Source organism: Oenanthe melanoleuca, unplaced genomic scaffold (genome assembly GCF_029582105.1).
Source record: "Oenanthe melanoleuca isolate GR-GAL-2019-014 unplaced genomic scaffold, OMel1.0 S001, whole genome shotgun sequence".
Taxonomy (NCBI): domain Eukaryota; kingdom Metazoa; phylum Chordata; class Aves; order Passeriformes; family Muscicapidae; genus Oenanthe; species Oenanthe melanoleuca.
This window is the reverse complement of record NW_026612650.1, coordinates 1,253,846-1,275,651: the sequence shown is the minus strand read 5'-3', so window position 1 is coordinate 1,275,651 and position 21,806 is coordinate 1,253,846. Positions and strand designations below refer to the sequence as shown.

The 21,806-nt window shown below is 48.3% G+C and overlaps 1 protein-coding gene and 1 long non-coding RNA gene across 2 annotated transcripts; one reads left to right on the top strand and one right to left on the bottom strand.

The window, feature by feature from the left end:
* The first annotated feature begins 899 nt into the window (after positions 1-899).
* Positions 900-5,495, top strand: LOC130266068 (uncharacterized). The gene is made up of 2 exons (XR_008842733.1): positions 900-951; positions 5,046-5,495. It is a non-coding gene; the product is annotated as an uncharacterized LOC130266068 (long non-coding RNA).
* A 10,035-nt stretch (positions 5,496-15,530) lies between these two features.
* Positions 15,531-21,097, bottom strand: LOC130265946 (olfactory receptor 14J1-like). The gene is made up of 2 exons (XM_056515288.1): positions 21,058-21,097; positions 15,531-16,432 (listed from the first exon to the last, which is right to left on the bottom strand). Exons 1-2 carry the CDS (start codon positions 21,095-21,097, stop codon positions 15,531-15,533), a joined length of 942 nt encoding a protein of 313 aa, XP_056371263.1.
* Positions 21,098-21,806: the final 709 nt, after the last annotated feature.

Sequence of the window (21,806 nt, the reverse complement as noted above, 5' to 3'; positions counted from 1 at the left end):
GACCACAGCTACCGACCACACCCCAATGCCTAAAACCTCTGCCCAGATACCAATGTCCACAACCTACTTACCACAGCCACTGAAACACAACTGACTACACTGACACTAACCACAACCACTGACCACAAAACTCTGTCCACCCAAACTGACCACACGCCACTGACCACCTCCATGGACCACAACCAATGACCACACCTCTACTGCCCACACCCACACACTGTAATAAATAAGAGGCCTTTTGTTCGCCTGACAGACTTTAGACCTTGGAGGAATATCACCAAGATTTGTGAGGTCAGAATGGGGGTTGTTCTGCTTTGATCCTCTGACAGACAGACCTTGAAAAAGATATCGCTAGAACTTGTTAATAGCTTTGCTCTGCTTGATAGGCCTTAAAGTAAAAAGCCAGAATGTGTTTTGCTTTGCTTGCATAATTACATATTGTTTTAAGTGCCAAGAAAGGAGTCAGTGGCTGAGGAAGACTACTCGCCCTCATCCCCCGACCACCAGAAGGCAGAAAAAGACCCCCTAGCAACTGGAGGAGCATGCGCTGAACTACTAAGGAGGAGCACGTCACCCAAAAACCTAACAGCTTAAAAGGAACAGACTAAGGGGGGTGGGTGCAGCAGGTGGTGGAGTGGAGACTCCCTGCTGTCCAGCGCGCTGAATTTGCTTTTGCTTTCTGTAACCAATAAATCTTTAAATTGTTATTTGATCTTTTATGGCCCATTGCGCTCATTTATAACAAATTTGGTGCCGTACTCGGATCGAGATTTTGGAGGGGCTCTCTGCCTGCGGGGAGGCGCGCCCCACCATTTTGGTGGCCCCAGGGACGGGAGTCCTATCCCAACCTCGACCGACGAACCTAAAATTAAGAAAGCAAAAGCAAAGGTAGGAGGGCTCAATTGACCCCTGAAATTTTGTGCACAAAGTCCGGACGAAGACGCAGGACGCGTAAGTATAAGGGATCCGTTCGGGTGGGGTCGGGATCCCGGAGTACAACGTGTGGTGTGTGTGTGAGAGGGGGACTGGCAGCCAGATTCCCCAAGCGAGTGCGGACCCTTAGTAGTGCGGTTCCCATTGACCCGCGAGGGCGTGGGCCACGAAACAGGGGAAGCGAAAGTGATTTTTGGTGTGAGTGAAGGTACTCCGGAGGAAATGGGGCAGGGGAAGAGTAAACCTCCTGCAAGTGTTAAACTCCCACCCATACCTAGAGATAGTCCCTTAGGATTTTTACTAGAAAATTGGGACCATTTCCCTGGAATGGAAGGGAAGGATAAGGCAAAAATGATATATTACTGTGTAGAAGTTTGGGGTGGGAAGGAGATTTCAGGAAACGTGTTCTGGCCAATATTTGGGTCAACAGAGGATTGGATAAAACAGAGATTAAATATTTGGGTAAATACAAAAAAACCTGTTTGTTTGGAGGAAAGTAAGTATGCAAAAATCTGGATAGCCTGTCCTGAGGTTTTTATCTTTAAATTGACTGAAAAAGGGAATAACAAAAATAAGAAAAAGGGAAGAGGAAAGTCAGAAACGGCAAGTTAGAATGATGGTTGCTGCGGTACGAGAAAGTAGGGAACAGGGTCAGAGAGAGACACAGAGGCGGCCAGTAAGAGAGCTTAAGGAGTTTAGGAATTCAAGGGAGAGACAGGACATTAAGGTGTGTTTTTATTGTGGAAAAAAAGGACATTTCAAGAAAGAGTGTAGGGTCGGGATTCGGGATGAAAAGGAGTTCAAGACAGATTAGAGGGGTCAGGGGCTCTATCTCTTGGGGACACGGAAACATCATAAGGAGCCCTTGATAAAACTGAAGGTGGGTCCCCATGGCCAGGAAATAGTTTTTCTGGTTGACACAGGAGCTGAAAGATCAACTATTCAGTTCTTGCCAAAAAGATGTAGTCTATCTAAAGAGACTGCCATGGTAGTAGGAGCAAAGGGAGAACCCTTTGAGGTGGGGGTTATTAAAAGGGTGACAGTTGAATCAGAATTAAGAATTGGGTTGGGAGACTTTTTGTTAGTATCAGAATCTGAATATAATCTATTGGGGAGGGACATGATTATATAACTAGGAATTAGGATAGAAGTAGTAGAAAAGAAACTGCAAATTAAACTCTGTCCTCTCAGAGTGGAGGAAGAAGAAAAGATAAACCCTGAAGTATGGTATAATCCAGGAAACGTGGGGCAGCTAAAAATAGCCCCATTTTCGGTGATTATTAGAAATCCGGAAGTCCCGGTAAAAATAAAGCAATATCCCCTATCCCCTGAGGGTCGACGAGGATTAAAACCTGAGGTAGATAGATTGTTGAGCAAGGGGCTGCTAGAACCATGCATGTCACCCTTCAACACACCGATACTCCCTGTGCGCAAATCAGATGGCACTTATCGGTTAGTGCACGACTTAAGGGAAATTAATAAACGCACAGTGGCTTGGTTCCCCGTGGTGGCAAATCCATATACACTTTTAAGTAAATTGGGGCCTAATAACTTATGATATAGTGTCATAGATTTAAAGGATGCCTTTTGAGCTTGCCCTTTCGATGAGGCAAGCCGGGATTACTTTGCATTTGAATGGGAGGACCCCGATACAGGAAGGAGGCAACAGCTGAGGTGGACAGTGTTACCCCAGGGGTTCACAGAATCTCCAAATTTGTTTGGACAGGCATTGGAACAAATTTTGCAAGATTACCAAACAGGACCGGGAGTAACCCTGATACAATATGTAGATGATCTGCTTCTGGCAGGGGAACATGAGGAGGATGTAAGGAAAGAAAGTATAAGGCTGTTGAATTTTCTGGGACTTAAGGGGTTAAAAGTTTCTAAGACTAAACTTCAGTTTGTAGAGGAGGAGGTAAAATATTTGGGGCACTATTTAAAGAAGGGAGAGAAAAGAATAGACCCTGAAAGGATCCAAGCAATTATGTCACTACCTATTCCAAAAAAAAAAAAACCAAGAAACAAGTTCGTCAAATTTTAGGACTTACCGGGTACTGCAGGCAGTGGATTGAAAATTATAGCAGTAAAACTAGATTTTTTTTACCATAAATTAACACAGGAAGGGCTAATGAAATGTAGTCAAGAAGACACAGAGAAACTTCAGGAATTAAAGGAAAATTTGGTCTATGTCCCGGTCTTAAGCCTCCCGGATGTGAGGAGACCATTTTTCTTATTTGTAAACATAGAAGAGGGTATTGCATTTGGGGTACTTACCCAGGATTGGGCAGGGAAAAAGAAGCCCGTTGTATATTTATCAAAAATTTTAGATCCTGTGAGTAGGGGCTGGTCAACCTGTTTACAAATAGTGGCCGGATGTGCCCTATTGGTGGAAGAAGCTAGAAAAATTACTTTTAATGGTAATCTCAAAGTAATGTCCCCTCACAACATCCGGAGTGTATTACAGCAAAAAACAGAAAAATGGATTTCGGATGCTAGGCTTTTAAAGTATGAAGGAATTTTGGTAGAGGCACCCAATTTGACGTTAGAAACCACTGCACTACAGAACCCGGCTGCATTTTTATATGGGGGACCGGAGCATGAGTTTTTGACCCATGACTGTATAGCTACAATAGAGGAGCAGACGAAGATTAGACCAGATTTAGAAGAAGAAGAATTAGAAAGTGGTGAAAGACTTTTCGTGGATGGATCCTCCAGGGTAATAGAAGGGAAGAGAAAATCAGGGTATGCAATAGTGCAGGGTCTGAGCTTACAGGTGGTAGAGTCGGGTGCATTAGATAGATCATGGTCTGCCCAGGCATGTGAATTATATGCAATATTAAGGGCCTTGAAACTTCTTGAGGAGAAGGAGGGGACAATATATACTGATTTTAGATATGGATTTGGAGTAGTCCATACATTTGGAAAGCTATGGGAAGAAAGGGGCCTTATTAACTCACAGGGGAAGGATTTGATACACCAGAAACTTATAGTTGAGATACTAAAAGCTCTGAGAGGGCCGACAAGGTTAGCAGTGGTTCATTTAAAGGGACACCAACAAGGAATAGATTTAAAAAGCAGGGGGAATAACGCTGCAAATCAGGAGGCAAAACGGGCAGCCCTAAAGGAAATGGTCCTAAAAGAAAAAGGGGGGCAAAGGGGAAAAGATGGAGTCAAGGACGGTGAAAACACTGACACAATTTTTATGAATGAGGAGAAAGAGAGACTTAGAAGAATGGGTGTTACAGAGGAAGCAGGAAAGTGGATATTAGCAGACAGCCGGGAAGTGCTACAAAAGGCAATAGCTCAGAGGGTATTGTATAAGTTACATTAGAAAACTCATTGGGGAGCCCAGGGGCTGGTGGATCACTTTGCCGCTAGGTACATGAGCATCGGGCTCCACGATATAGCTAAACATATCACAAAGGGATGTCCTACCTGTTTGCGGGTAAATCGAAGTAACCTCAGAAAATTACCCTATGGGGGAAGACCTCTAGCAAAACAACCCTTTGCAAATATTCAAGTGGATTTTACCGAATTGCCAAAGGTGGGGAGGATTAAATATCTTTTAGTGGTAGTAGATCATCTTACTCATTATGTGGAAGCCTTCCCGACATCAAGGGAAACCGCACAAACAGTAGTAAAAGCCCTGCTGGAAGAGATAGTCCCCAGGTATGGTGTACCAGAAACAATTGACTCTGATAAGGGGCCGCACTTTACATCAAAGGTAACTCAGGAGCTGGCAGCAGCATTAGGAATAAAATAGGAACAACATACTCCTTGGCACCCTCAAAGTTCAGGCTGGGTAGAAAGGATAAATGAAGAAATAAAAAAACAACTTACTAAATTGGTACTAGAAACAAATTATCATGGGTTAAATGCATTCCCCTAGCCTTGCTGAACATTTGGACTCAACCCCGGGCGGATTTGGGAATTTCCCCATTCGAGATGTTATATGGCATGCCCTATAGTTTAGAAAAGGCACAGACAAACCCAAATGTTAGTGAACGATACATTAACGAGTATTTAATAGCTTTGATGAAATTTAAAAAAAACAGTTATGGGAAAAAGGAATGTTGGTTCAGAGACCACCATTAGATCTTGTATTACATCAGGTTCAGCCCGGGGACTGGGTACTGATCCGAAGTTGGAAGGAAAATCCGATAACACCCAAGTGGGAAGGACCTTACCAGGTGTTGCTTACAATAGACACAGCAGTACGCACTGTGGAAAAAGGGTGGACTCATGCAAGCCGAATCAAGGGACCAGTAGATCCGTCTAAATTCACCAACGACCCCGGGTGGGAAGTAAAGGGCACACCTGGGAGCCTGAAACTGACACTTAAGAAGCGAGTAAGCTCTAATTAAAAAGACAGGCTACATTATTCCCACCCCACCACAGGTATGAGACTTTTTCCACATGGGAGATAGACTGTGGGATCCAACATACTATTCCTTCCTGGCAGAGCTCCGAGCAACAGGAGCACCAGTGGGGGGGGGGAAGATCTGCTGAATGCAGCAGTGAAAATAAGATGTAATGCTGAAAATTGCTGGGGAAATTGTAACCCTTTTGTATGCTTTATTTGTTTAGTTTGTAAGGAGGAGTGGTGGACCCATTGCAGCAACAGTTACCCTCCAAGGGGAGTGTGTAAAAATTGTTATTCGGACCAAAGGCTACTCACCTCTCAGGTCCTGGCTACCAAAGTGGCTGCCAGAGAACTTTTAAGAGGGTCTGAAAAGTGGTGGAAAATTTTTACAAAGGGGATAAACCCCCAGTTCTATTGTTATCATTCTAACGAACCTGCCCCATTTGTGGCTAGGATAGTAGCCGCCCTGTGCAGATGGTGGGTACCTGAACTCAGTTGCTATACCCCTCAAATTAAGAACTGCAAGTGGTATAAATACATAAAACGTATCAAAAAGCATGGGTCAAACACCCCTCCTGAAGAATACTCCTGCTGCCGAGAAGATGGAACTCCCCACAGCTCGTAGCAACCGAGTTGATGGGCAAGGCAAAGGAGATGAGAGCAGTGGAGGGGGGAGCCCGAGAAAAAGGGGAAAACGAGGAACAGGTACCCAGAACCGTCGAAAGTCCAAGGGAAAAGAAAAGTCTGAGGTAAATTGGAAGGAAAATAAAAAAAGCAGTTGTGGAAAATGGGGAAGCTACCACCTCCAATTAGGAATCTTATATATAATGCTTTTGAGATCTGCGCTTGCAAGCCATGAACCCTTTAAATGGTCACTAATACAATGGGAAGGTCAGAAGGAAATTCAAACACAAATTACTTCGAAAGGTCCTAGCTTTAACATAACCCTGGATGACCTACTTGATAGGACGGGTTCTAGCCCCTATAGTGTATTCTACATGTGTCCAGCATCTAACCCAGGGAGGTCATACTGTAACTACCCCGGAGAATTTTACTGTGGATATTGGGGCTGTGAAACAATTTCCCTGGGATGGTCGGTTCAAATCCAAGATAAATACTTAAGGGTTGAAAGAGGTCCACATGGATGTAAAAAGCCCTGGACAGATCCGTCAGGGATGGTGACTTATATCGGTACTTGCAAATGGGTCTATCTTAACGTCACGCAACCCCAAGACCCAGGATGGGTAGTAGGAAAATTCTGGGGAGTTAGAATATGGGAACCCGGGAAAGACCGGGGGGGGCATATGGTTATAAAGAAGGAAATTGTACCCCACGATCCTCAACCTGTTGGACCGAATCCTGCAATAACAGACTCAGAAGCCACAATAATGAATCAAGGTGACTTAGACAGCATGACCCCAGAAAATTTCACGGAGGCTAATAATAGATCACAGTTAATGGAGACCACGGCCGTGACACAACCAAGTAGAGGGACCCTATGTAAAATCCTACAAGCCACCTTTAGGGTGTTAAATGGCACATACCCCAATTTAACTAAAGAGTGCTGGTTGTGCTACAGTATTAATCCACCCTTTTATGAAGCCTTAGGTTCTGTAGCAAAGTCTAGAAGAATAAACGGGACCAATCCTTCCTTGTGCCTTTGGAAAAGGGGAAAAGAAAGCACCCCAGGGGTATCGGTGGCTCAGGTAACTGGGAAGGGGAGGTGTATAGGCAACATACCTCGGGATAAAGACCACCTTTGCAGGGTAAAAATGACTGTAACCGACTCCCACAAACCGGCCCAATGGTTGATCCCTGCTGCAAACACCAAGTGGGTTTGTAACACATTAGGGGTAACCCCGTGTATATCAATATCTAATTTTAATGAAACATCCGAATACTGCATTCAGGTCATGGTAGTCCCCCGGATTGTGTACCACCCAAAAGACTATGTGTATGCTCATCAATTCACTCCAAAACACCACTTAGAGAAACGAGAACCGTTTACAGCCCTCACAGTTGCTATATTACTAAGTATAGGAAGTGCTGGGGTGGGGACAGGAGTGGCTTCCTTAGTGAACCAGCAGCAAGGATTTAAGGATCTTAGAATTTCAGTAGATGAAGATTTAAGTAAAATAGAGAAGGCAATAGACGGTCTCATAAAATCAGTAAGATCTCTTTCAGAAGTTGTATTGCAGAATAGACGGGGATTAGACCTGTTGTTTTTACAGAAAGGGGGACTGTGTGTGGCTTTGCGAGAGGAGTGTTGCACCTATGCAGACCACACTGGGATAGTAACTGACACCATGGCTGAGCTCCGAAAACAACTGGAGCAGCGTAAGAGAGAAAGGGAGGCCCAGCAAAATTGGTATGAGTCTTGGTTTAAATATTCACCCTGGCTAACGACCCTCTTGTCAAGCATAGCTGCACCAGTGATTTTAATAATTTTAGGGCTTACTTTCGGCCCCTGTATTTTCAACAAAATAATTAACATTGTAAAAAGCAGGTTAGAAGCCGCTCACCTCATGTTAATACGAGCAAAATATGAAGCCTTAAATGGGAAAGAGGAAAAAGATTACCTGGAGTTAAGTAAGAGGGAATTACAAAGATTTAGCGAACAAAAGTAATAATATAGAAAAAGGGGGGACTTGTAATAAATAAGAGGCCTTTTGTTCGCCTGACAGACTTTAGACCTTGGAGGAATATCACCAAGATTTGTGAGGTCAGAATGGGGGTTGTTCTGCTTTGATCCTCTGACAGACAGACCTTGAAAAAGATATCGCTAGAACTTGTTAATAGCTTTGCTCTGCTTGATAGGCCTTAAAGTAAAAAGCCAGAATGTGTTTTGCTTTGCTTGCATAATTACATATTGTTTTAAGTGCCAAGAAAGGAGTCAGTGGCTGAGGAAGACTACTCGCCCTCATCCCCCGACCACCAGAAGGCAGAAAAAGACCCCCTAGCAACTGGAGGAGCATGCGCTGAACTACTAAAGGAGGAGCACGTCACCCAAAAACCTAACAGCTTAAAAGGAACAGACTAAGGGGGGGTGGGTGCAGCAGGTGGTGGAGTGGAGACTCCCCTGCTGTCCAGCGCGCTGAATTTGCTTTTGCTTTCTGTAACCAATAAATCTTTAAGTTGTTATTTGATCTTTTATGGCCCATTGCGCTCATTTATAACACACACCACTCTCACTGACCATATCACAATGACCACCCACAGCCCATACCCACTGACCACCCAAACTAGCAAAACACACTGAGCACTCTGCACTAATCTCACCCACTGACCACGCCCTACTGACCATCCTCCAGCAACCTTCAATCTGACTGCTCCTATTGTCCACACCCCACTGACCACAGCCAGTGACCACACCCCAATGCCAACATCCTACTGACCACTCCTCACTGACCACACCCACGGACTGCACCCCACTCATCCCCCAAATGACCAAACCTCCACTGAACACATCCACTGACCCCATCCACTGAGCACACTGAATGACCACCCAACTGAGCACAACTCCATTGACCACAACCACTGACCACACCTTCTGCCCACACCCATTTCTCATAGCCACTGGCCATATCCACTGCCCACATCCCCTTCCCCTCCCAACTCACCACATTCCCTTCCCAAGGGCCAGGGGACAAGGTCCAGCAGCTGTGCTGGTTCTGCAGAGCCACAACAGCCCCTGGTTCCATGAGTTTCTGTACTGTCAGCAGCAGTTCCTTGGTTCCAATGATGGCCTGCCGGGTCACAGTGGATGTTTGGTTTCGTGAAGTTCTGCAGTGTCACCATGGCCTACCTGGTTCCATGAGCTTCCCTGGTGCCAAAATGGACTCCTTGGATGGGCAGGGTAACAATGGACCATTGGCTCCATGCAGCCCCACTGGGTCACCATGGACTCCTTGGTTCCATGAGGTTCTGGTGGTCTTGCCATGGTCTCCTTGGATCCACAGTGTCACAATGAACCACTGGATCCACGTGGCCCTGCTGTGTCACAATGGCCCCTTGGTTCCATGGGACCTCAGTGTCACAATTGACTCCTTGCTTCCATGGGGCCCCTCAGAGTCAAAATGGCCCCTTCACTCCATGAGGAATACAAAAGCTTAGTAGAAACCGTGAGAATATCCAGGTTAACACACCTGGGAACATAGGTCTGCATTCCAAAGAGGAGTTAAAGATGAGAATGGAACCAGCAATTTCCATCTTCAACAGAGATCCAGGGAAAGGACAGGGACAGAGAATTCAGCTGAAAGATTCAGAGAATTCTGCTTACAGAGATCAGTTTTGGTCATACTGTCCCTTGCATAAAGGTGGCATCATTCCAGGCAGCCTGTACTGAGAATGTGGTTACCTAGTGGGGTTTGTTGTTCAGGAAACCTTCTCTGGATTTTTTATTCTTTCCTCACATTCAGCAAAACTTCTCCTGTGCCTGTGTGCAGGCAGAGCCCTGAGGAGAGCAGGTGGGACATGGTGCAGTGGGCTGGGACACCCAGCTGCAGAGCTCAGGAGACAAGGTTCTGGTGCAGGGCACAGGGATGTCAGTCCCAGGTGGGCGATATCAGACATGATGAGGCTGGGGATGAGGAGCAGGTTGTCCAAACAGGGTCAGCCTGCAAGGGGCTCATTCTTCTGCATGCCCAGAATTCCTAAGGAGTCATTCACCCTCACTCCAAACTGAATTCCATTAATCTGCACAAGCCCTGAAGACTTGAAGACACTTGAAAAAAGACAAAGAGCTCCTGAGGGATTTCTGTATTTTAATGATCCCCATGGTGGATTTGGGGCTGAGTCCAGGAGCCCCAGACACTGAGAGAAGGTTGAAGAAGCTGCCCAAGGAGTCAGAAGCAAAACTGCAAGTCCCTTGGAGCATCAGTGGCCCCACTGAGGGCAGGGACTGCCAAAGGCTCTCCTGGTGAGAGCAGATCCTGGAGGGCAGGATTGCAGGAGACAAAGGCTGTGAGCAGGAACTGCAATGCTGAGCAAGGCCTGGGCTGGTTGGAGGCAGCAGAAAGGCCAAGGCCTGAGCCCAGGCCTGGCCCAGCAGGGCCTGTCCCTCACGGGTGGCTCGGGGCTGTTCCTGGGGCACTGGGATGGGAGGGGCAGCAAGGACAAATGGCACCAACCTGTGTGACACTGCAGATGCTCATGGAACCAAGGGCCAGTGTGACACAGCAGGGCCTCATGGAAACAAGAGGCCATTGTGAGCCTGCGGGGCTGTAACACCACAGAACACTGAAATGCTGGGGGTGACCAAAGGTTCCTTTACTCGAGCTTGGTGCACAGGAGAAACACCAGCCAGATATTCTCAAGAGGTCAAAATGGCACAAAAATTTTACTGGCAAAATATAGAAAGTCAAGGAATTTTGGAAAAGGATTTAGTTTAGCATCCAAGTTATCATACAAAAAACTTCTCATAGCAGTAACTTCATAAACTTTACCCATTTAACCTCAAAAGCTTTAAACACTTTAGTAGTTGAGGTACCCAAAACTGTTTCATATAAAGAGCATTAGAAGAGCAAGAAAGAGAGAGAGAATGAGAGAAGCTCTGCAGAAAGACACGCATATTGTTACCATGTCCCACCTGCTCTCCTCAGGGCTCTGCCTGCACACAGGCCCAGCAGAAGTTTTCCTGTTGGTGAGGAAAGAATGGAAACAGCTGAGCAGGTTTCCTGAACAACAAACCCCACTCAGGAACCACATTCTCAGTACAGGCTGGCTGGAATGATGTCACCTTTCTACAAGGGACAGTGTGACCAGAACTGATCTCTGTAAGCAGAATTCTCTGAGTCTTTCAGCTGAATTCTCTGTCCCTGTCCTTTCCCTTGGTCTCTGTTCCAGATGGAAGCTGCTGGTGCCATTCTCACCTTTAACCCCTCTTTTGAATGCAGACAGATATTCCTAGGTGTGTTAAGCAGTTGCTGCTCAATGTTCATGCAAAGCTTTTGTATCCTCATGGAGCCAAGGACAGCCTTGTGACACAGCAGGGTCTCATGGACCAAGGAGACAATTGTGACAGTTCAGAGCCTCACAGAAACAAGGCTCCATTGTGACACTCAGGGGAATTTTGGAATCAAGGAGACCATTGTGACACAGCCAGGCCACATGGAACCAATTGTGACAATGCAGATCCAAGGAGACCATGGTAACACTATGGGACCCCTTGGATCCAAAGGGCCATTGGGACACTCAAGAACTTCATGGAACCCAGGGTCCAGTGTGACATAGTGACGCCACCTTGGAACAAGAGAACCATTGCTGACAGCACAGAAACTCATGGAACCAAGGGACCATGGGGAAACAGCAGGGCCACATGGAACCAAGGAGACCTGTGACATTTAGGAACCTATGGAACTGAGGGTCCATTATGGCACTGCAGAAACAAGGAGACCATTGTGACACTATGGAAGCTCATGGAACCAAGCAGCCATTGTGACACTCCAAGGCCTCACTGAACCAGGGAGACCATTGTGACAATCCAGAACCTCATGGCACTAAGGGTTAATTGTAACACAGCAGGGTCCCATGGAACCAATTGTCCATTGAGACAGTGCAGATCCCTTGAGATCATGGTGACATTTTAGAAGCTCATGGAGCCAAGTGTCCATTGTTACAGTCTAGAACCAAGGAAAGCATTGTGACAGTACAGAACCTCATGGGATCAAGATTCCATTGTTATGCAGTGGGGCTTCATGGAACCAAGGAGCTGCTGTGACACAGCAGGGCTGCATGGAACCAATGGTCCATAGTGATACTGCAGATCCAGGGAGACCATGGCCATACCACGGAACCTCATGGAACCAAGGGTCCAGTGTGACACAGCAGAACCTCTTGGAATCAAGGCAATCATGGTACATTATGGAACCTCATGGAATCACAGATCCAAAGGAAAACTGAGGAGCCTCACTGGAACAAAGGACATCATTGGTGGGACAAAAGCTCTTTGAAACTCTTGGGCATTGTGACACTGCAGAGCCTCATGGAACCAGGGGCACCACTGTGACACTGAGGAACCCCATGGAACCAAGCAGCCATTTTCACACTGCAGAACCATGGAGACCATGGTTGACAGTACAAAACCTCATGGAACTGAGAGGCCATTGTTATACTGCAAGGCCTCATGGAACCAAGGGGCCATTGGGACACTGGGGCTCCATGGAACCAAATATTCATTGTGACCCAGAGAGGCTGCTTGTAACCAATTGTCCATTGCCATACTGCAGATCCAAGAGACACTATGGCAGTTCATCAACCAAGGGGAAGTTGTGACACACCAAGGGTCCATGGAACCAAGGAGAGCATTGTGGCAGTGCAGAACCAAGGAATCATTTTGACATTATGGACCCCAATAAAACCAAGGGGCTATTGTGGAACTGTACAAGGGACATAATGGAGTCAAGGACAGCACTGATACTGAAATGTGCTGGATAGAAACTTTTGAACACAGTTTTGAGTATTCTTTATTACAGCATGGTGGTCACTCTGGTAATCCTTCATCCATTTGTGTGTACTGGGCATCAAGTAAACAGTGATTTATCACACATGCTGATTACGTCCTCATTAGCTATCCCCACTTCCTTTGACTTTATTTTACATAGTGGTACCCATTATCACAAATCCTTATGTGGTTCATTGGGGTCTGTCTTCAACATCTGGTAAAGGTGGCTGTTCCTCGATCCCTGCTTTTGAATGATGGAAATTTCCTTGTTTTGAATAATTTCTGCTTTATCAGCTGTCTTTCAGAGCTGAGCTGGCATCCTGCTTGCACTTTGAATGACTTGTGTTTGCCTGAGTGACATCTCTGATCTGTTTCTCCAAGGCTGTGCTCTTCTGTTCTACTATCTTTGATAAAAGTAAATGTTCTCTTCTCCTGTCCTTGTTACAGTGCTCACCCCACATGAGACATGCCAGCAATCCCCTCCAACCCATGGGCTTGGGGTGGGCAAGTGTTCCTGAGGGAACAGGGATGGGACAGCTGGGCTGGACCAATCTGAGGGATGTTCCGTTTTGTGTCACATCATAATCAGCAATAAACTGAGAGACGTGGGGGGAGCAAAGGGAATAGGGGATTGATTTATTTTTTATTATATTTTTCTTTCAGAACACCACCTATACTTCTGCCCTTGGGTAGTTAAACATTTTCCATTGATAGATTTCCTGTGGATTTCTTTGCTTCTGTTTATGGTATTGCTTATTGTAGTTTGTTTTTTTGTGGGGGTTTTTTATTGTGGGTAGGTTTTGCTTTGTTTTTTATTTTTGGTCAGGTTTGTTTTTTTCCCTGTTTACTTTCTTCTGATGCATAAGTTTTTTCTCCCTTTTCATGTTGCTTGGTTTGCACCCGATAGCAAAGCAAATCTACCCAACTCAGTCATCTTGCCCAATTATGTTTTGCAGTCATCATCAACTAGACAGTTTGGTCACAGACTGCCTGCAACTTGGGAGCATCCACAAAGGAATTGAAAGTGCATTTCATGCCATTATAGAGTTAATAGAAATGTTCCACACTGGTGGTCAAGGGCTGGTCACTGAGGGATGTCACCAGTGAGTGGCTGCCAATGGGACTCTGTGTCTTGGATGACATTTGACCCTCATTCTTCAACCAAATTTCCACTCACGCCATGCTCCACTCCTGCAGCCCAGCTCTGTCCAGTCTGGCTCTGAGGAGAGCACAGCAGATCATGTCCCAGGCCTGGCTAAAGTCTGGGCACACAACATCCCCTTCTTTTCCCTCCCACAGGGGTTCTGCCATTCCTTGCCTTGTGCTGCCAGTGCCTGGAATGGCTGCAGGAGGATTTGCCACATGCCCTTCCCTGCTGAGCCTGACCAGGCTGTGACTCTCCCAGTGCCCCTCCCTGCCCTGTTTGCACACTGGTTCCATATCTGCCCTTCCCAAGTGCCCAGGACCCTCTGGGATGGTTCTGGCCTTTCCAATTGGTTTGATAGAGGTCTCACAGTGACACTGCCCAGCCTTCTCAACATCCCTGACACCAAAGGCCTTTTCCACATCCCTGAGTTCCAGGTCAGTGCCCAGAACAGAACACAGCCCTGTCCAGGTGCTCAGGGTGGTTCAGAAGGGAGGCAGCTCTGATTTCTCCCCACAAACCCCCACCCCAACGGTCTCTCTGTGCAGTCCATGATGTCCTGAGCATTTTTTCCTGAAGTCTCCTTACCCAGGATGTTTCTCTCTATTGAATCCTACCCACAGTCCAGCAGTGAATTCAGGTGGTTTCCCAGAGTTCAGTGGCCTCAAGGCACCGTTTGTGCCACCAGAACTGTGCCAGCCCCGAGTGCTGATGATGGTGTTTGTGCTCACTCGGGTTCATCTCCCCACACACATACGATGCACTGCTGAAATCTCCTCAGTACAGAGCAAACTCAGACTGCTCACTGGTCACTTGGTGTCCCTCCATGCAGGGACAAACAACCTCCTGCAGATGGGGCAGAGGCCAGTGCTGGGTGTGGTGGTTGCAGGGGCTGGTGTGGGACAATTGCCCTGGGGCACCTTCCCAGGCTGTGGCCAGAACAAAGACACAGCCCAGGCCCTTCTCTGCTGCTCCCTCAGGTCCATGCCAGGAGCTCTGGCTGTGCCAGGACACTGCTGTGTGCCCCCTGCACACTGCCCCTCTGCCCCAGGCACTGGGCTTTGCTTTGCATTCCTGGAGCACATTGCTGACAGCAGCTCTGCAGGAGAGCAAAGCCTTCCTGCCCTGCCCTCAGGAGATGCCCTTTGCTGATGGAGCTGCTGTGCTGGAGCCCAGCTGTGTCCCAGTAGTGCCCATGGCCTGTCCCTGCCTGTGCTCACAGCACGGACACGCAGCAGGACAGTGACCAAGCTGCCAGAGCACTGCGGCCTTACAGGCACAGAAGGGCTGGCAAGGAGAGCGTGGAGCTGGGAAGAGCAGATGTGGGAAGAGCCAGGGCCATTGTCATTGGCTGTGCTGCTGTGCTGGGAGACTCTTCCCTCCACCTCTGCTCACAGGCACTGCCCTGCAGAGACAGAAAAGGGCTGAGGAAGGGTCCGGGACACACAGGAGAGGGCAAGCACTTGTTTTTATTTAAATGCATAGGGAAGAGACCTCTTGAACATATTTGTGTTTCAAAGGGTAGATATTAATGTGGAAATGAAAGGAGTAGTGTTACAGTATTTCCTAAAATCCAGAGCAATATTAGAAAAAGTTACTGAAATAAAAATGGACAAATAAGGGGGAGAAAAGCTTTAGATTTTAAGGAGTTAGACTCTAAAGGCTCTGGTGCAGAAAAGAAAACATAGAGTCATTAATTTTCTTAGGCCACCTTTGAGCTCCTGGTTCTTCAGGCTGTAGATGAGGGGGTTCAGGGCTGGAGGCACCACCGAGTACAGAACTGACAGGGTCAGATCCAGGGATGAGGAGGAGATGGAGGAGGGCTTCAGGTAGGAAAATACTGCACTGCTGATAAACAGGGAGACCACAGCCAGGTGAGGGAGGCAGGTGGAAAATGCTTTGTGCTGTCCCTGCTCAGAGGGGATCCTCAGCACAGCCCTGAAGATCTGCACATAGGAGAAAACAATGAACACAAAACAACCAAGTGCTAAGGAAGTAGTGAAAGCAGAAGCCCCAAATTTCCTGAGGTAGGAGTGTGAGCAGGAGAGCTTGAGAATATGGGGGATTTCACAGAAGAACTGGCCTAGGGCATTGCCCTTGCACAGGGGCAGGGAAAATGTATTGGCTGTGTGCAGCAGAGCAGTGAGAAAGCCACTGGCCCAGGCAGCTGCTGCCATGTGGGCACAAGCTCTGCTGCCCAGGAGGGTCCCGTAGTGCAGGGGTTTGCAGATGGACACGTAGCGGTCGTAGCTCATCACAGTCAGGAGGAAATACTCTGCTGAGATAAAGAAGACAAAGAAAAAGAGCTGTGCAGCACATCCTGAGTAGGAGATGTTCCTGGTGTCCCAGAGGGAATTGTGCATGGCTTTGGGCACAGTGGTGCAGATGCAGCCCAGGTCAGTGAGGGCCAGGTCGAGCAGGAAGAAGAACATGGGGATGTGCAGGTGGTGGCCGCAGGCTACGGCGCTGATGATGAGGCCGTTGCCCAGGAGGGCAGCCAGGGAGATGCCCAGGAAGAGGCAGAAGTACAGGAGCTGTAGCTGCCGTGTGTCTGCCAATGGCAGCAGGAGGAAGTGGCTGATGGAGCTGCTGTTGGACATTGCTTCACCCTGGACATGGTGGGCTGTTGGAAGAAAATACTGAGAAGCTGGAACAGCTTTCCATGATCAATTGTATCCTATTTTCTAACACATTCATGGAAAACCCTCTTTCTCTGGAGAAATTTAGGTTACCTATTTTTTTTATGGGTACTTTAGTTCAGTTTTCTGATGCTGATTTGCAGCCCCATCTTCATCAATACTCTTAGCCTGAGCACTGGAGAACCCAGATAAAACAGGTCTCCCTGAGCCACAGTGCAGTCAGACCTGCTGGTCCCACACAGCTGCCCTTTGCTCATTACTCCTCCCTCTATTTCAGGGTGATCTCAGTTAAAACATACTTGGAAATAAAGAGGAGTATTATAAGAGTCTGGTTTAAAAATAATTTTCTCCAAACACTTCTCTCTTTCCCTATGCAGCTGGACAGGGAGCAATAGAAAGGGTTGGTCTGGCTCTCTGCTGCCTGGGGTTTTGCCTACTTGGAGCTGTTTCTCTCTATCCAAGCTTTGTCCCTGCCAGTGTTCCCAGAGCCCAGCCCAGCCCTGGGGGCTCAGCTCTGCCCTGCACACCCCTCCCATCAAAAGAGACTGCCCAGGGGCATCTCCCTGGCAGCAGGGCCTTAAGGGCAGCTCAGACAAACTGAGATGCTGCAAGCCAAGGTGCTGCTGCTGCTGTCTGTAGGCAGAGGAGATTCAGTAGGCACTTTGTGAGGGAGATGAGAGGCAGATCTGCTGATGCCCAGTGGGACAGTGCAGGAGTCTCAGTGACACAGACACACCTGACAGCCCCTTTCCCTTCCCTTGAGGAGAATGCTGAGAGCAGCCCTGGCCATGCAGCACCATCTGCACAGCAGGAGGAATCTGCCCTGATGGGGGTGGCTCCTTCCCCCACCAACTTCTCCCCACAGTCCATGGGGAGCTGCCAGGCAGGCTGAGAGCTGCCCCTGGCAGGTGGCACATGCCTTGGGCTGGCCAAGAGCCCTGAGGGCTGCAGGAGCTGCTCTGCAGGACAGTCCTGGGCAGCCCTGGCTGCAGCCCCAGCTTCAGCCCCTGCAGCCGTCCCTGGCAGCAGGAGCCATCCTGCCCTGTCCCTCTGATGGTGCCCAGGGCAGCCCTGCTCTGCAGCACATCCTCCTTCTCCTCCTCTGCCTCTGAGAAACTGGGAGAGTCCTCCTGACATATCCCCCAGGCTGTGGGGTTGCTGGCTCCAGGAGATCCCTCCAGGAGCACAGGGAACATTGCCCTGCACCCACAGACTCACCATGTCCAGGGCTGTGAAGATGTTTCCCCAAGTGAAGTCTCAGCTCAAAGTCTTCCCAGTCCTGATTGCCTTTAGCCTGTCTGTGCCTGGCTCCTGTCCCCTCAGTGCCTGCAGGCAGTGCCCTCAGCCCTGCTGGGCTCGGAGAGGAGCTGCTACTCAGCAGAAATGTCTTTTTGAAGCTCTTCTTGATTTACCTTGGGAGCTGCATCTGTGCCAGGAGTCCAGACCAGCTCAGCAGAACAGACACAGCACAAGGACATTAATGAACCTCTCAGGACTTTCTTGCTGTTTACATAAGACTCCGTCCCTGAGAGAGTGTTTAATAAATTTCTCAAGGTCTCAAAATCACAATCAAGCTCAAAAGTTCCTTGAAGTTTTAATGGGTTCCAATGAGGAACACAAACTGAGAAAGTGTCCTGTGGTTCCAGTTAGAACAGAACACTGGAGCAGTGATGAGAGATGGAGACAAACAAGGCAAAGGTGTCTGATGCTGAGCAGACCTGGATGTGTTTCAGGAATGCAAAAGGCCAAGGCCTGAGCCCTAGCCCCTGGCCAGGCAGATCCTGTCCCTCCCTCATTGCTCAGGGCTCTTCCCAGGGCACTGGGCTCTGGGGATGTGCAATGCCAAGGGCAGGACCATGGGGCAGCCCCTGCCAGGCTGCTGAGCAGGGACAAGGAGGCAATGAGGCCCCAGCACAGCAAGGTTCACTTGTCCCCTGCTGGCCTCAGGCCCAGGGCCAGCAGCCATGGCCCAAGTGCTGCAGCAGTTGGCTCTGGCAGGGCCTTTCAGCTGCTGCCCATCCCTGTGCCCTGTGCAGCCCAGGCTGTCCTACGGTGTCCATGCCCTGCGCCTCTGTCCCTGCAGGCTGTCGTCATCCCCCGGCTGCCCCACCTCGCTGGCCCTTCCTTTGCTGACAGTTCTGCCTGCCTCTGCCTGGCCACACAGAGCCTTGGGATGCTCCAGTCTCATTCTGGGGGAGGTGTTGCACCACAGCCCTGCCCTGGGTCTGAAATCCCTTTTACTTTCTTACCATTTTGGGCCTCCTCAACTGCACTTGACATTAATTTTCTTTCTCCGGCTGTTCTTTACTATGTCAAAAACACCCACCATCTCTGAAACCACCTTTCAGTCCTTCCCATGCTTCTCAGTCTCCGCCTTTGTTCTCAGTCTCCACTCCACTGAGTGTGGAGTTCATTTGTCCCTGTATTGTGGTCATGTGCTTGAGGCCTCCAAACCCCACCTTGGGAGATCTGTGGGCTCTCTCCAGGCTATTGAAAAATTGAAAGATTGTGCTCATAGTCTAAGAACGTCAGCAGATGACAGGGCAGTCAGGCCTGTGTGTCCTGGCTACATTTGTCTTGTGCAATCTTTGGATAGATGTAATTTTGAAAGTAGAATTCCGATTTTGGCTATTGACACCTAGGTGAGAAGGGCAGTTCTTTTCCACTGGGTGGAAAACACTGAGCCCCAGTGTTATGTGCTAGATGAGAGACAGCCTTCAGGAGGCCAAAGCCAACCTGAGCTGCCTGTCCTTTCCCTAGGAAGGCAAGCACATAGCCCCAGTGCTCCAGGGGCTGATGAGAGGCAGCCCTCGACACACCAGGATCAGCCAGACCTGTATGGTGGCCCCAGGAAGGCCCAGCCAGCCAGATCTGTTCCATGGCCCCTTGGTTCTATGCGGCTCCTCAGTGTCACAATGTTCTCATTGCTTCTGCAGAGTCACAATGGCCCTTTGGTTCCATGAGGCCCTGAAGTGTCATTACGGTGCTCATGGTTCCACGAGGTCCTCACAGTGTCACAATAGTCCCTTGGATCCATGGGGTATCCAAAGTGTCACCATGGTCTGCACAGGAAGGAAACAACCCATCCCCAGTGTTGCAGGGGCAGATGAGGACAATCACCAAGGCCAGCCAGATTAGATGGCAGTGGCAGATTTTGTCTGGGAGCTATCTTTGGATACACATTTGGAGGTGAAATATCACTTTCAGATGGATGCCTGGAGGAAAAGGAGGGCTCTTTTCCATAGGAAGGAAAGCATGGAACACCATTATTTCAGGGGCAGATGAAAGGCAGCCATCAGAGGCCATGGCCAGCCCAACGTCTCTGTTCTGGAAGCTTCTGTGTGAAAGAAATCCTTTCTATAGGAAAGGGAATCTATGTTTTCTACACCAAAGATATACGGAATTTTGGAGGTGGAATCCCACATTCAGCCATTTCTGCATTGATCGGGATGGTGGCTCTTTCTGTAGGAAGGAAAGCACAGAGCTCAGGGGTTTCAAAGGAAGAAGAGGAGACAGGTGTCTACTGGGAAGCCAAGACAGCCAGGCCTGTTCATCCTGACAGCTTTGTCATGGAGAAGTTCTTGAATATACATTATTTTGTGAGCTGAGTCTCAATTTTGATCACGGACACTTTGATGAAGAGGATGGTTCTTCTCTGTAGGAAGGAAAGCTCTGAGTCCTAGTGTTTCAAAAGCAGGTGAGAGGCAGCCCCCAGGAGGCCAAGTGCAGCCAGATCTATCTCTCCTGGCAGCTTTCACTTGGGAGCAATCCTGAGTTTTGGAGGTAGAATCCCAGTTTTGGCCATGGGTACCTGGTCAAGATGGATGGATTTTTCCATAGGGAAAAAAAAAAGTGCAAAGTTCAAGTGTTTTGGCAAAAAATGAGAGGTGGGGACCATAGGGCAAGCCAGCCAGATGTCTATCCTGGCACCTTTCATCTGGGGCTATCCTTCAATAGAGGGATTTTTGCAGGTGGAATTTAATTTGGCCATGGCTGCCTGGCCAGGAAGGAGAGTTCTTTTCATTAGGAAGGAAAGAACAGAGCTCCAGTATTTCAAAGGCAGATGAGAGCCAGCCCTTAGAAAGCTACAGCCAGCCAGATCTGTCTCTCCTGGCAGATTTCATCTTTGAATATGAGGAAATTTGGAGGAGAAATCGGAATTTTGGCCATGGGCACCTTGATGAGAAGGACAGTTCTTTTCCATAGGAAGAAAAGCACAGAGCCCCGGTGCTTCAGCAGCAGATGAGCAGCAGCCTCATCATGCCAAGGTCAGCCAGACCTGTCGAGTGGCCTCTGGGAGGCCCAGCCAGCCCGACCTGTTCCATGTTCCCTTGGATCCATGAGACCCCACAGTGTCACAATGTTCTCCTTGGTTCTGAATTGGCACAATGGCCCTGTGCTTCCGTGACACTTTGCAATGACACAATGGGTTCTTGGTTCCACAAAGCCCTGAAGTGTCACCATGGCCCCTCGGCTCCATGCGGTCCTGCTGTGTCACAATGGCTCCTCTGTGACACTCTGGGCCCCACGGTGTCACCATGGCCCCTTGGTTCCATGAGGCTCCGCAGTTTCACCATGGTCGCTGTCAGAGGCTGGATGAGATCGATGTCCCAGACACCCTGGGATGCTCAGAGTGCCCGTGTGGGACCCGGGTTGGCTCAGGCCTTGGTATGTGGGGAACAGAGCCCTGCCCAAAGCCATGGTGCTCCCCAGCACTGATTGGCCGAGCTGTCTATCAATCACACAGCAGGCAGAACTCCCCCAGCTCTGATTGGTGGAGCTGTCAATCAATCACACACTACCAACTGGTGCCAACCCTGACTCTGATTGGACAAGCAGCTGGCAGTCTGTCCAAAGGGGCGGGCCCATGCTGGCCAGGGGTTAAACCCAGAGCAGGAGGTCAGCCCCTGGCCTGGATCCTGCCTTCTGCTGGGGATTTTCTGTGAGTAGTGCTGGAACTCGAGCAGCTGGTGCCTATATGTGTGTCTTTCTATAGATCTTCTGTTGTTCTTTATTTGTCCTCCATCTAGTCCTATTTACCTGGAAAATTTTGGGGTAACTAATCATCTAAAGGGTTAAATGTTTTTAGGTTGAATGGAGTTAATGCTATGGTAAGAGTTTTATGTTGAATTGGATGTTGTATTAAACCCTTTGCTCAAGTTCCTTGTTCATAATTTTCAAATTAGAGTTATATTTTTCCTATTTAAAATATTACTATTCTTTATTTCAAAAATCTAATTTTTAATTTTTATTTTAAAACTTCATATATAATTAGCAACCAAAAAA